This window comes from Eufriesea mexicana, unplaced genomic scaffold, assembly GCF_001483705.2.
Source record: "Eufriesea mexicana isolate 0111107269 unplaced genomic scaffold, ASM148370v2 scaffold278, whole genome shotgun sequence".
In the NCBI taxonomy this organism is placed as follows: domain Eukaryota; kingdom Metazoa; phylum Arthropoda; class Insecta; order Hymenoptera; family Apidae; genus Eufriesea; species Eufriesea mexicana.
Window position 1 is genome coordinate 76,308 of NW_016908433.1, and position 16,025 is coordinate 92,332.

A 16,025-nucleotide genomic window follows, 5' to 3' on the forward strand; every position below is an offset into this window, starting at 1 on the left:
CTTCTCTGCCACGTGTCTTGGCATTTGTAGACACAATGACTCTGTCTTTTAATCGCAGTCATCCTAATTAAAAACAGAAGAGAGGTTAAACTCTTCAGAATTTTCTTTCCTCGATATCATAATTTTTCATTTAAAAAAACACGTGCAATCAAAAGATATTTGTGCGATACAGAAGGTTTCCATAAAAATCTACAAAGTGGACGATTCTTGCTCCTCGAACACTACCAGACGACGCGATAAAAGATAAGAAACCGCGTGTCCACCATTACCCTAATCAATCAGATATCCAGAAGCCTTCGTCAAAGATCGATCAATGATTGAACTGTACGATAGAAATTCAGAAACGAATCTATTCCTCACAAGCATCACCAAATACTATCTTCGACCCCTCGGAAAATAACCTAACCTCAAAACGACCCAACGAAACGTGTCAGGTAAAGCAGGCTAAGCCCAAGAAGAAAGCAGAGCAGGAAGTAAAAGTGCAAATGGAAAATCGGAGACAAGGTCGATCACGGTTGAGGTTAAACGGCACGCAACTCGATTACAACGTTCACCTTTTGACACTGCGGCACAGTCCACTTTGAAATTTAATTATGCACGACCTCGACAAAGGGCAACCTCCGCGATGGTTTCCGTCCTGGCAAACAACGGCCAAGGTGGGAGAAACGCTCTCGCTTTCTAGCCGATTTCCGACTTGCGAGTTCTGCCCCGTGGCAGTCTTCACCAGTGACTCGACCAAGCTGGATGCTCCTGTTCAACCTGTTTCCCATCAAACAGGCCATCTCTTCCCGCCTCGTTCCTGCGATTCGCTCTACGATCCTCGCAATTCACGTCGAAGCTTCTCGCTTGCGAACCGTGAAATAACATTCTGAAGCTCCGGGATACCGTCAGACGAATCGCTGTTCAGCGACAGGGAGCTAAGTAGGATTCTCTCAGCCGCATCCCTCGCAGTGGAAAGAGCAAATCGAAAGGACCAAGAGTCTTCCCTCAGGTACGCTAATTAATTTCCAGACTTTTTTCGGTCAATTTGGAAATTCGTGTTGGGTCCTGGGTCACTGGTCTCAGGACCTTCAGGGCTTTAGAAGGGGACAGTGAAAGGTGTAGGGATATTTTTAGAAAGACTTTGTGATATTGTATATATATTGTATATTGTACTAGTGTTAGTATAGTTGTAGTATAATATACAGTTATAGGGTATGTAAGGGTTCAGTGAAGTTTAGGGCGAGAAAGTTGAAGGAAGTTTGGAATATTTGGTTTAAATATGGTATAGTAATTTACTAGAATTTAGGGTTAATTCTTTTCTTTTGGAAGAATCGATCGATCGATTGACGATGATATAAAAGTCGCGGACATAAACCATATTAGTATATCGAGATTTAAACTATACCTCCTAGGTTCAATTATTCCAATTTAATATAGCAATTAATTATAGTTCACAGTGAATTTTATTTTCAAGGACGAAGATCGATCTATTAAGGATAATATAAAAATCGCGAGCTTAAACCAAATTAGTATATCGAAATTTAAACTATACTTTCTAAGTTCAATTATTCTAATTTAATATGGCAATTAACTATAGTTTGGGGTGAATTCTTTTTTAAAGGAAAAAGATCGATTATATTCGTTGATGATATAAAAATCGCGAACCTAAACCAAATTAGTATACGGAGACTCAAACTATACTTCCTAAGTTCAATTATTTTAATTTAATATAGCAATTTATTATAGTCTATAGTGAATTTTCTTTCTAAGGTAGAAGATCGATTATATTCGACTATAGTATAAAAATCGTCAACCTAAATCAAATTAGTATATTGATAATTAAACTATACCTCCTAGGTTCAATTATACCAATTTAGTATACCAATTATTCCAATTTAATATAGCAATTTATTATAGTCTATAGTGAATTTTCTTTCTAAGGTAGAAGATCGATTATATTCGACTATGATATAAAATTCGCGAACCTAAACCAAATTAGTATACCTAGATTTAAACTATACTTCCTAAGTTCAATTATTCTAATTTAATATAGCAGTTAACTATAGTTCGGGGTAAATTTTCTTTCCAAGGAAAAAGATCGATTATATTGGACTATGATATAAAAATCGCGAACCTAAACCAAATTAGTATATCGATATTTAAACTATACCTCCTAGGTTCAATTATTCCAATTTAATATAGCAATTAATTATAGTTCACAGTGAATTTTATTTTCAAGGACGAAGATCGATCTATTAAGGATAATATAAAAATCGCGAGCTTAAACCAAATTAGTATATCGAAATTTAAACTATACTTTCTAAGTTCAATTATTCTAATTTAATATGGCAATTAACTATAGTTTGGGGTGAATTCTTTTTTAAAGGAAAAAGATCGATTATATTCGTTGATGATATAAAAATCGCGAACCTAAACCAAATTAGTATACGGAGACTCAAACTATACTTCCTAAGTTCAATTATTTTAATTTAATATAGCAATTAATTATAATCTATAGTGAATTTTCTTTCTAAGGTAGAAGATCGATTATATTCGACTATAGTATAAAAATCGTCAACCTAAATCAAATTAGTATATTGATAATTAAACTATACCTCCTAGGTTCAATTATACCAATTTAGTATACCAATTATTCCAATTTAATATAGCAATTTATTATAGTCTATAGTGAATTTTCTTTCTAAGGTAGAAGATCGATTATATTCGACTATGATATAAATTTCGCGAACCTAAACCAAATTAGTATACCTAGATTTAAACTATACTTCCTAAGTTCAATTATTCTAATTTAATATGGCAATTAACTATAGTTCGGGGTAAATTTTCTTTCCAAGGAAAAAGATCGATTATATTGGACTATGATATAAAAATCGCGAACCTAAACCAAATTAGTATATCGATATTTAAACTATACCTCCTAGGTTCAATTATTCCAATTTATTATAGCAATTAATTATAATCTATAGTGAATTTTTTTTCTAAGGTAGAAGATCGATTATCAACCTAAATCAAATTAGTATATTGATAATTAAACTATACCTCCTAGGTTCAATTATACCAATTTAGTATAGCAATTATTCCAATTTAATATAGCAATTTATTATAGTCTATAGTGAATTTTCTTTCTAAAGTAGAAGATCGATTATATTCAACTATGATATAAAAATCGTGAACATAAAACAAATTACAAAATCGAGATTTGAACATTGGACTATGATATAAAAATCGCGAACCTAAACCAAATTAGTATATCGATATTTAAACTATACCTCCTAGGTTCAATTATTCCAATTTATTATAGCAATTAATTATAATCTATAGTGAATTTTTTTTCTAAGGTAGAAGATCGATTATATTGGACTATGATATAAAAATCACGAACCTAAACCAAATTAGTATATCGATATTTAAACTATACCTCCTAAATTCAATTATTGTAATTTAATATAGCAATTAACTATAGTTCAGAGTGAATTTTCTTTTTAAGGAAGAAGTTCAATTATATTCAACTATGATATAAAAATCGTGAACATAAAACAAATTACAAAATCGAGATTTGAACTATACTTCCTAAGTTATTTTCATTTAATAACCCAACTAATTATAGTCTTTAGTAAATTTCGAATTTGAAACAAAGATAATTGAGGATAAAGCGAGGAATGGAATGAAAAAATCGTGAAGTTCAATTATTGTAATTTAATGTAGCAATTAACTATAGTTCGGGGTAAATTTTCTTTCCAAGGAAGAAGTTCAATTATTCAACTATAATATAAAAATCGTAAACATAAAACAAATTACAAAATCGAGATTTGAACTATACTTCCTAAGTTATTTTCATTTAATGACCCAACTAATTATAGTCTTTAGTAAATTTCGAATTTGAAACAAAGATAATCGAGGATAAAGCGAGGAATGGAATGAAAAAATCGTGGGAATTTTCTTCGTCGAATTCTCACTCCAATATCAGAAACCATAGAACCCCATGGTTCGAGTGCAATTAAGGTCTTCCGTGTGTACGGATACACATGCTGAGAAACAAAGAACGAAGACAGTGGCGTAGGAAAATTATTCGCACGACGTTAATCTTTGTGTACACTCGTTAGATACCGCCCGGACATTTTAATTATCTTATCTGGTCATGTGTAATTATCGGATTAAGATGCGTACGTATAAAACATAAACAAACGAGGCGAACTTTGTCCGCTGCATTGCAAACGATTCGACAAGGAAAAATGTAAACGTTGATTCTTGCAGTGCTTCAGCAACGATGCTGCACTGGTGTACGAAGAACGATATCGAACTTATCAAGACACGTCATCACGAACCAATCTCGGGACATTAGACTATTAACGTTCGTTAAAATCATCGCAATCGAGTGAGAAGGAAATTCCGAGCGTGATCCACGTTTGCTCTCACGATCGAGTAAAAGATCGTGTAAATAGTGAGTCAGGTCTCAGGACTGCCTACATTAAAGACGCTTCTGCAAACATTCCAGGAACGACAGGACGAATACAGCTTGCATATTTATCTTGTTTCGCAAATATTCGCACACCTCGCGCTCGTAGTTGCACTATATTTACTCAAACACTCACCACCATTAGACGCGTTAACGATGAATCAAGAAGAAACTATGAATTAACTTCGGAAATCCTCGATTTTTGATCATCTTGTGAGATTTCGCTTAGGTTTGGGTTAGATTTGGATTGGAAGATGGGTTAATTGACGATAATTAACGAATCGAATTGAAAGATTGATATTTCACATATATACAAATCAGATATCAACACTAACACTACCGATGTATAATGCACACCTAAATATAATCCATGCAATTGGTATTAATTAATACGATACGATGAAAATGGAAGACCATACGTAATTGTGATCCTGCTCGAACAAAAATCGGTATGAAACTAGTCATTTTCACCCCCACGATAGTTCTGAAGGGATGTCGTGGGTATTTAAGAAATCAAGGCACTATTTCGTGTTAATGAAAAGAGGGGTCTTTGTTTACGTGAGGGGGACCTGGTACAGAAGACACAGTGTCTGTGTAAAGCTCTGAAAAGCTCTGTACCGTGGTCTAGTCGCAAACGAGCTGTTTTATTTAGTAGCTAGCCCAAGCGTTCGAGGTGGTCCTCGAGTCATGAGGTGTTGGTCGAAAAAACATAACCCAGGCGCTCACTGTCTCTGGACCCTTGATCTCTTTAGAATTGGAAACACCTATGCTTTTCTTTTCCCCATCAATGGATGCATTCCAACATTTCCAGCGTTAAAATAATCTCATTGCTCGCGAGTTCCCTGTGTTAGAAGTTCTAGAGTTAGGTTAAACAAAACTAATCACCCTAGAAACAGTCTAGGATCACTAGAAATTCGCAACGACCTGAACAACGTCCAATATTTCGTTTCCCATCCGAATATTAACGTACATATGTAAATTTTTTAATCAGGCGTTCGCATAATCAGGTCACACTTGCAGCGGCAAAGAGCCAGCAATTAACGGCCATCCTGCAGCCTCCAAAGAGATATCAACTGAGAGATACAGTTGGGCGGAGAGAAGAGTGGAGAAACGAAAAAGAAAAGAAAGGAAGATCGTTTCCTGTTTTCCTGTTTCCAAGTTGTAACCAGTTTTTCGTGTGTGCCCGACAGATAGAGCTGGTTCTCGGGAACTGAGGCCTGCCAGCGGCAACATGGAGTCGCAGAAGAGACAGGGTACCGATCACACCGCAGCGAAGAAGATAGCGGAGGGACTGCAGTTAGGTGCTTACGTGTTGAAAGCGGATTTCGATGATGACGACGAGTTCTTCAAGGAAATAGCGATGAAAGAACTGCGCGAGACGCCGGAGGTTGTTGAACAGGCGCTCAAGGATATCAAGGAGATGCTGAAAGGTAACGGAAACGTATAAAATGGCGTCCGATTGTCGGTTCCATTGCTATCTCAACGACCACTCGATTAGGTACGAAACGAAGGGAAGTTGGGCGAAGATTCGTTCGGAGAATCTGGAAAAGGTTCAAGAGGTTTGGATAAAAATGGCGATCGATTCGTAGAACGTTGGCCAGAGTTTGAGGTTAGTTTGCAGGATTTCTGAAGAAATTTGCAAGAAATTTTGACGATTTTTCTATCATTCTGCGGATAAGTGTTGCATCGAAGAACGTTGACCAGAGTTTGAGGTTAGTTTGCAAGATTTCTGAATAAATTTTCGAGAAATTTTATCGATTTTTCTATCATTCTGTAGAGAAGGTTTGCATCGAAGAACGTTGACCAGAGTTTGAGGTTAGTTTGCAAGATTTCTGAATAAATTTGCAAGAAATTTTGTCGATTTTTCTATCTTTCTGCGGATAAGTGTTGCATCGAAGAACGTTGACCAGAGTTTGAGGTTAGTTTGCAAGATTTCTGAATAAATTTTCGAGAAATTTTATCGATTTTTCTATCATTCTGTAGAGAAGGTTTGCATCGAAGAACGTTGACCAGAGTTTGAGGTTAGTTTGCAAGATTTCTGAATAAATTTTCGAGAAATTTTATCGATTTTTCTATCATTCTGTAGAGAAGGTTTGCATCGAAGAACGTTGACCAGAGTTTGAGGTTAGTTTGCAAGATTTCTGAATAAATTTTCGAGAAATTATGTCGATTTTTCTTTCATTCTCTGTAGAAGGGTTGGAAAAAGGAACAGGGAAGGGAAAATATTTTTGTGCAGGTGATTCACGGGAAAGAGAAGCGCCTCTGTGAATACATCAAGCAAACACATCACGATTCAGGTCTTCCTTTGCTTACCTTCCACTTCACCCGCTGGTATTCTCTTTTAAATTGGATTGGAGATCGAGCATGGCGCGAGGAACCATCTTTCTAACGCGATAGAGGTTATGTTCGACTCTCGGCTTCGAACCATTCTCAAAATCCCTCGAACCTTCCCAGAAACATTGGGAGAAATCAATAATGATGATTCTCAAGGTTCTCTCATAATAAATTTAAGAGAATACACGTTGCTGATATCGATAGCCTAATTTTTCCCCAAAATGGAACCATCCATCCAGATTTCCAAGATTTCAATCACGATATCTCCTTAATCGCGATAAACACTTGATTATCTACCAGATTTATTTCAGAAGAGTCAAAGCAATGCCATCAGGCAGATAGAAGAAAGAACAAGGTTCATTTCCGAAGTCAATAAAAGTTTCATTTAACAAAATCGAAATCTAAAGATACTGTAGATATCTCGTGCCCCCAAGATTATCTCGGAATTCATTCTACACGTTCACTTTTCGCAAATCATATTCATTTCTTCGCAAATTAAATTCTGCAAATCGAGTATATCTGATAGAGACAAATCAAATTAAAATAATACAATTTTGAACGAAGATATTTTAAAAGAAATATAAGCTTCTTCAAGGCCCAGGAAGTGCATGAGCTTGACGACCAGATAAGGCACGTATCACTATCTCTACTACCATACTCTCCAGTGGCTAACCTTGTTTATAAACTTTCTTCGTGAATTAAATTTCGTGAAAATAACGTTTCTGCTCATCCTTCGTGGTTTTACAAGCATCATGATCTCTCTGTGAATGTGATTAATCGATATTATGATATTATAACAGGAACTGGGAAGAATACGGTTCGTTCGGTATATCTTACTAGTTATCCTTAGTTACTAGTTATCCCTAGTACTAGTTCCGCGGAGAAACTAGATTGTCAGTAAAGCGAACAAGAAGAGTCGAATTTTTATCGCAAAACCTGTACCACGCGAGTTATACTTCAAATTGATATTATGGCTTCGATACCTGGCAATCGAGGAGAAAGGAATGCAATGGGAGACTCCCGGCCATGGTGAATTCGCTCGTCCGTGCAGAACCGGTCGAGAGAAAATGAAAATTTCTCTCTATCGCAGGCTCGTTCGACGTTCCTCGGAGGAACTTGATACGCATGGGAAGTAATACTCGGGAAGATCGGTAAGAGAGTTCGTTAATTCCTCTCTAGGTAAAGAAGGATTACCCCGGGTTACCGGTGTTTGGTTACCTAGGGTGATAATCGTTGTTAGTGCTGCCGTAGCGAAGGTAAACGGCAATGCATGCTCTGCAGCTAGTATTGGTTGACAGTGTTCTAATTGCTGGGATGAAATCAAAGCGTTTAGCGTCCAGGGAAGTAACCGTATTCGGTTGTACAGCGACAGATATATAATGTTTAATGTAGGTGAAATATATACATTTATGCGAATATAGTCCTTACGAATTACAATACTTTAAAAGCCTTCTACACTGTTCTGGATTTGGGACTGACTGCTGCAAGAGACAGCAGGTCCCTTTAAATCCAAAACCGACATCTTGGTGCCTGTATAGTATTGAAGCTCCTTGAAGTTCAAGGTAGGTATTGGTCTGCAACCTCTAGCAGACTGTCACTATCGTTGCATGACCGTAGTTAATTTACAATAGATATTTACTGTAGATTTTATAATAGTACAGTTAAGTTATACCTCTAATGCTACCAGTAAATAGAGCCAGATAATTGTTATCAGTGTTGCTGTAACGTAGGTATGGGACTGTGCATACTCTGCAGCTAGTATTGATTAACAATAACTATAATCGTTGGATATAGCGATATATGATCTATTTACTGTAATATCCATAGGAGTACTGTTATAATAGAACTGTTCTACTGCCAATAAATAGATCCTGATAATTGTCAATGCTGCTGTAATGTAGGTATATGACTGTGCACACTCTGCAACTAGTATTGGTTGATAGTAACTATAATCATTGCATATAGCGATATCTGTTCTATTCACTGTAATATCCATAGGAGCACTGTTATAATAGAACTGTTCTACAAATACTGGCAGTAAATAGATCCTAATAATTGTGAATGCTGCTGTAATGAAAGTAAAAGGCCATGTATGCTCTATAGCTAGTATTAGTTGATAGTGACTGTAATCATTGCATATAGCGATATTTGATCTATTTACTGTAATTTTCATAGGAGTACAGTTAAACTATACCTCTAATACTACCAGTAAATAGAGCCAGATAATTGTTGTCAGTACTGCTGTAATGTAGGTATATGACTGTGCATACTCTGCAGCTAGTATTGGTCAATAGTAACTATAATCGTTGCATATAGAGATATGTGATCTATTTACTGTAGTATCCATAAAAATACTGTTATAATAGAACTGTTCTACAAATACTGCCAATAAATAGATCCTGATAATTGTCAATGCTGCTGTAATGAAGGTAAAAGACCATGCACACTCTATAGCTAGTATTGGTTGATAGTTACTGTAATCATTACATATAGTGATATGTGATCTATTTACTGTAGTATCCATAGAAGTACTGTTATAATATAACTGTTCTACAAACACTGCCAATAAATAGATCCTGATAATTGTTGTCAATACTCCTATAATGTAGGTATATGACTGTGCACACTCTGCAGCTAGTATTGGTTAATAGTAACCATAATCTTTGCATATAGCGATGTGTGATCTATTTACTCTAGTATTTGTAGGAGTACTGTTATAATAGAATTGTTCTGCAAATACTGTCAATAAATAGATTCTGATAATTGCTGTCAATGATGAAGGTAAAAGGCCATGCATACTCTACAGCTAATATTGGTTGACACTTACTGTAGTGTTGTACATAGGAATATCAGATCTATTTACCGTATGGTGTCCCTTGCGACTTTGAGGTTTCTGGAACGTCGTGGATGGCAACGGAAATCCTCCGATGCCAGTAGATGACCTAGCAGTGCCATAATTGACCGTTGCGATAGCATAACCGCTCGTTTCGGCTGTCGGGATAATGATGGCCTAGCCTATACAAGCAAACAGGTATAATTGCACCTTCTGAGAGGTTCGTGTTTCTTTTCCCAGGTGAGCCTGACTTGCTCCTGCCGGATGGCGACGAGATTTACCAGAAGTTCCTGCGACCTTGCAAATGGTACCCGAAGAGCGCTTTCGAACTGGTGAGACGAATTTCGTTGATTATGCACGCGAGAAGCTTTGCACGTGCTCGAAACGAGACAGAGCGAGGCGAAACGGAATAATATCGCGATACTGCGATTTCACAGATGAAGAGGTTCTACAAATACAAGCAGAACAACCCACGCTACTGCGATAAACTATTGCCCAGCACCGAGAAGAAGGTATTGTCCTCGGGAATAGTGATACCGTTACCAGAACGCAACGCAAGCGGCTGCAGAATCGTTGTGGTCAACTGTGGGAAGCAGTGGAACACGAAACTGATTAGCGTGGATGAAATATACCGAGCAGTCATGCTATCGTTGTTCGCGGCCATAGCTGAGCCGAAGTCCCAGGTATATTCAATTTAATCTTCGTGTACGTAGGCTCAAAAGTAGGCTTCTATCCTCTAGGGTCACGATATTATGCATTTTAATACGTATAATTAGGGCACTCGTGTTACTACAAGAATTAACTATAATTAACCCTAATCAACAAGAAAAAAAAATATTCTTTTTATTATACTTATAATTTATGCTTAAATATCGTCTTCTATTCTTCTTGATTATTTTTTAGTTTTGTCTTCTTCAATTTTGTCTTAATTATTGTCATAGATAATAGAGAACATAGAGAACATTTGATACGTGTAATTAGGTCACTCGTGTTACTACAAGAATTAATCATAATTAACCCTAATCAACAAAAAAAAATATTCTTTTCATTATACTTATAATTTATGCTTAAATATCGTCTTCTATTCTTCTTGATTATTTTTTAGTTTTGTCTTCTTCAATTTTGTCTTAATTATTGTCATAGATAATAGAAAATATAGGTATCATTAAATTTGTTCGATTTAATTTTTATTAATATTGTCAATATATGTATTGAAATATTGTTGTTGGTGTAATTTTGAGAATTCAATGTTCGATCGGATAATTTTATCGGGAATTCATCGGATCGCAACAAGAATGGCGTATAAAAACGCGAGTTCCATCGAAGTGGATGGTTAGGTGAAGGCTAGCATCGTAAGCAATTGTGCAATAACCCGTGTGGCGCCGACCTTCCGGGCTCATATTTGGTATCGTTATGAGAGCATGTCTCGTTACGTCGAAGTCGATACATAGCACTTTGAAAAATTTCTATGCCCCATTGTTCCATCCCGAGCAAGTTGCAGCGGTATGCATCCCATAACAACCATAACCGTGTCTACCGAATTCGATTTAAGAATCTTTGCATTTTCTCATTTCTTCCTGCTTTGTATCATGGGATACTCGAATCTCTTTTATTTCATCCCCCAATATTTATTTCTATGGTACCATTGATATTTTATTATCACCAAAATTTATGGTTAATCTTGGATATAAATTTTTATTTTTATTTCACTTATTGTATTTTCATCAAATTTTTATACAGTGTCAAACTTGCTATAACGCACCCCATAACAACCCTAACCTTATCTACCGAAATCGATTTAAGAATCTCTGCATTTTCTCATTTCTTCCTGCTTTGTATCATGGGATATTGGGATTTCCTATATTTTATTCTCTATTATATAGTTCTAGAATAGGTACAGCACTGGTATTTTATCGTCGCCAAGATTTATTGTCAATCTTGCATATAAATTTTTATTTTATTTCACGAATATTTTTGTGTCGCGTATATGTATTTTATATCATGAATATTCCATAGTGGATACGATTAAAGGTATTTGGTAAAATAATTCGTCACTTATAAATATTTTCTTGCAGATTGGCGGCGTGCACGTAATTTTAAATATGGCGGGCCTGACGTTGGGCCACGTTACACAATTCACCCCGACTTTCGCTGCGAAGGTGACGGAATGGGTGCAGAAATGTTTACCCTGTCGTATTAAGGGTATCCATATAGTGAACCAACCCTTCATATTCAACATGGTGTTCGCTCTCTTCAAACCCTTCCTCGTGGTACGTTCTTTCGTCGATCATTTGTCTTCGTGATTTCCTGTCCGATATATCTCGGCTGATAAACCATGTGCATACTAAATTGGACAATCCTCTCGAGTCGTGTTTCTCTTCCTAAAGTGGAGAGAATCTGTATGGTGCATGGTGTTATCAAGCATGGTGTTATCAGAAATATAAATTTATCACGATAAATGAATAATAATTGAATGAACAGCTGTGATTACTAAATGATAAAAATGATAGGCCTTTATAATAATTTGCATAACGAATGGGGTGGTGCGTGTATAGTGAAGAGCAAATAGTAGAAAAGGGGATGTGTGCAGGGATTGTCAAATGGTTAAGTAAAGTATAGGAATGAAATTAATAATTTTTCTGGGCCTAAGGACTGAAATAAATAAATATTGAGATCAATAACTTTTCTGGGCCTAAGGACTGAAATTAATAAATATTGAGATTAATAATTTTTCTGGGCCTAAGCACTGAAATTAATCATTTTTCTGGGCCTAAGAACTGAAATTAATAATTTTTCTGGGCCTAAGGGCTGAAATTAATAACAATTCACGTAATCAGTGCCCGAGGTCGATGGATGCTAATGAGTTCTTTTAATTGCTTGGAACTGAATGATTCTTTCTCTCTGTTATTCATGGCTGACTTTTACATGGGGTCTGTTCACAGGAGAAGATGCGTAACAGGATTCACTTCCATGGCACGAATAGAGAATCCTTGATCGCGTACACTGGCGCGAAGGCTACGCCTGTGGAGTTCGGTGGAAATATGGAGTTGCCAGATGAACCGTTAGGCCCAAAGATCGCCGAATATTTCTGCCATTTCGAGAAGGATTTCGAAGGTAATTCGACTAATTATCTCAAAATTATCTGTAAAAATTCACCGCGTTCGTACATTTATAATTTTGCTTAATTATTTCGGTGCCATTTTTCGGACCAATTTTCTCGAATAGCGCCAAGCGGTGCATTCGCGAATTTTGTATTTCGCATTGAAAAATGGCAAGCGAATCGATCTATCAGGGAAGGTATACCGAATCGCGAGAAGGAATTGAGTTTTACGGTGTTGTTTCGTACATTTTATTTTTGAAGAATGGCAACGGAGGTGCGAGGAGCGAGTATGGGGAAATGGAACACGCAGAGAGTAGGGGACAATCGTATATTACAACTCGATGGCACTTTTCGATATATCCCAACAGTGCCGTAGCACTACTTGGCACTCGGACAATTAAATCTAGTTAAAGTAGAACGATTATCGATCGAGAAGTCGTAGATACACCTGCGACACTCCTTTGTAGAGTAACTTTGAACGTAATCCACATTCCTGTCATCCCCCTTACTAATTACCAAAAAATGGCCCCCTCAAAAAATTCACGACGATCTCATTTTTCAAGCTATCCAATATCAAATCAAAATACAAAAATTAGGCATCTAAAAATTAGGAATACATTTGCAACACGCATTCATAAAACAAGTTCCCCTCTTACTCAATTTCCTAATTATCAAAAAATGGCACCCTCAAAAAATTCTCAACCATCTCATTTTTCAAGCTATCCAATATTAAATCAAAATAGAAAGATTAGGCATCAAGAAATTGCGAATATACTTTCTATACACATTCATAAAACAATTTTCCTTCTTACCCCCCTAATTAACAAAAAATGGGACCTGTCAAAAAATACAAGATGCTCTCATTTTTCAAACCACCCAATACCAAATCAAAATGGAAAAATTAAATATCAAAAAATTAAAAATACACTTGCGACACACATTCATAAAACTTCCCCTCTGACTCCCCTCTTACGCCCCTTACTAATTTCCAAAAAATGGTCCCCTCAAAAAATTCACGACGATCTCATTTTTCAAACTATCCAACATCAAATCAAAATAGAAAAATTAGGAATACACTTGCATTCATTCACACATTCGCGAAACAACTTTCCATCTTACTCCCCTAATTACCAAAAAATGGCCCCCGTTAAAAATACACGGTGATTTTATTTTTTAAAAACACTAAATATGAGATCGAAGAATGACAGAGGGATTATAGATCTAAAAACGAAGGAAACATTGGCGTCGCGTTGCAGAAAATCGGTCTTCACATGGAGGGGGTATCTGGTGACCGAGTGGGCCGATTTAACACGGAAATGGACTCGCATTGCGACACGTGGATCGCGTTCAATCCTTTCCGAAAAAGGGTCGTCGGACACACGGAACGATCCGCCATGCCCGAATTCGTTTCGCAGCCAGTACTCGCGGTTTTGCGTAATTACGCGGCGGAATGCGTTACGTTGCAGCCGTGCCATTATCGGGGGGCATGGACTCTGTTGCGCAATCGCGCATCGTATAATTTTCCTCGTACACAGAAAACGCTAATTGCCGGGCCACGCAACTTCGTTCGTGAATTACGTCACGGGATTAATTGCCATCGGCCGGAAATTCGTGTGCGATTTTCGGCCCTGCTCGGGTACATGGCCAACCGTAATTCTAATCCTAATAGTGCTCTAATTCTAACAATTAGCCTTTAATTGGACACTTAATATTTCGTTAAACGGCCCTCTCTACTTTGCACGCTATTCGTTAACGGAGATCGATTTTTCAGTCGATAAAGAGAATTATCTTTTTGGGGGATTTTTATCGAATTTTCAAAGTATTTTAAACTTCTGATCGATGTAAATGGTATTTTTTGATGTTAATTATTATCTTGGTTTTAATTGGACACTTGACATTCGGTAAATGGTCGTGAGAAGAGATTGCTTTTTCAGTCGATAAGAAGAATTATTTTTCGGGACTTTTTATCGAATTTTCGAAGAGTATTTTGAAGATTTTATCAAGGAAGATGGTAATTTCGGATAGCGATGATTGTCTTGGCACCAAGTGGACAGTTGATACTTGCACTCGATACTTGAACGATCTCTAAGAAAAACTATTTCAATTCCCAGTTTCTGAAGAATATCTTTTTCTAATATTAGAGGCAAGTTTCGTAAGTATTAGGGTAATCGTAAGCTTAGAAACTGGGAAATAATAACATGCAATGAGCAACTAAGGGCAGAGAACTCTAAACTCTGCTACCAGAACTCTGAAATCTGCCATCAGAATTCTGAAATTTGCCATCAGAATCCTGAAATCTGCCACCAGAATTTAGAAATCTGCTATCAGAACTCTGAAATCTGTTATTAGAACTCTGCAATCTGCTACTAGAACTCTGAAATCTGTTATCAGAACTCTGAAATCTGCCATCGAAATTCTGAAATCTGCTATCAGAACTCTGAAATCTGTTATTAGAACTTTGCAGTCTGCTACCAGAACTCTGAAATCTGCCATCAGAATTCTGAAATATGCCACCAGAATTCTGAAATCTGCCACCAGAATTTAGAAATCTGCTTCCAGAGCTCTGAAATCTGTTATCAGAGCTCTGAAATCTGCCATCGAAATTCTGAAATTTGCTACCAGAATTTAGAAATCTGCTATCAGAACTCTGAAATCTGTTATTAGAACTTTGCAATCTGCTACCAGAACTCTGAAATCTGCCATCAGAATTCTGAAATCTGCCACCAGAACTCTGAAATCTGTCATCAAAACTCTGAAATGTGTCACCAAATCTCAGAAATCAGTACTTATAACACAAGCCACCGGTTTGTGATCCGTCTACTACAATACATGCAATTAGATGCCTGTCCAGGACAAATTCCCTCTGATTCTCGAATTTTCTCGTTACAGAATCCAACAAATGGGGATATAACAGTACAAAATGACATGCGACAGGGTGCAATGGTTGATCAGCTCGGAACGCGACGCAGAAACTGGATCTCGAGGTGATCGTTTTCTGAATCTGATAAATGGAAGAAAGGGATGACAATGACCAGAAAAGTTTTCGTCATCGACGTGACAAATAGAGCGGGAAGAAAATTTCGAATCACTGTCGTCGTTCGATCGACCTTTATCTCGGTATCGAAGGCAAGATCGGTATCCAGTTCATCGAGATAACGGGGTTAGGTTGTAATTGTTTCTTAACGTCGACGAACAATTCTTCCAGTGACTACGAGTGCAATGGATTATGACATCGACGATTTGTTATACGATTGTTTCATCGCGAGGAAACATTCAATAAAAGAGATTTGGGATAAAAG

The 16,025-nt window shown here is 36.8% G+C and overlaps 1 protein-coding gene across 1 annotated transcript; it reads left to right on the plus strand.

Moving 5' to 3' along the window:
* The first annotated feature begins 577 nt into the window (after positions 1 to 577).
* LOC108555705 (alpha-tocopherol transfer protein) lies at positions 578 to 15,978 on the plus strand. Its single transcript, XM_017911490.1, has 7 exons — positions 578 to 991; positions 5,650 to 5,889; positions 9,867 to 9,958; positions 10,064 to 10,309; positions 11,702 to 11,896; positions 12,569 to 12,740; positions 15,616 to 15,978. The coding sequence occupies exons 2-7, from the start codon at positions 5,691 to 5,693 to the stop codon at positions 15,648 to 15,650; spliced, it is 939 nt and encodes a 312-aa protein (XP_017766979.1). The 5' UTR covers positions 578 to 991; positions 5,650 to 5,690; the 3' UTR covers positions 15,651 to 15,978.
* The last annotated feature ends 47 nt before the right edge of the window (positions 15,979 to 16,025 follow it).

Excerpts from the sequence above, each read along its gene's own strand:
- LOC108555705 (XM_017911490.1), top strand. The coding sequence starts at position 5,691 with ATGGAGTCGCAGAAGAGACAGGGTACCGATCACACCGCAGCGAAGAAG. Across the intron at positions 9,959-10,063 it reads CGAAGAGCGCTTTCGAACTG|ATGAAGAGGTTCTACAAATA; the intron begins GTGAGACGAATT and ends GCGATTTCACAG. Across the intron at positions 12,741-15,615 it reads TTTCGAGAAGGATTTCGAAG|AATCCAACAAATGGGGATAT; the intron begins GTAATTCGACTA and ends TTCTCGTTACAG.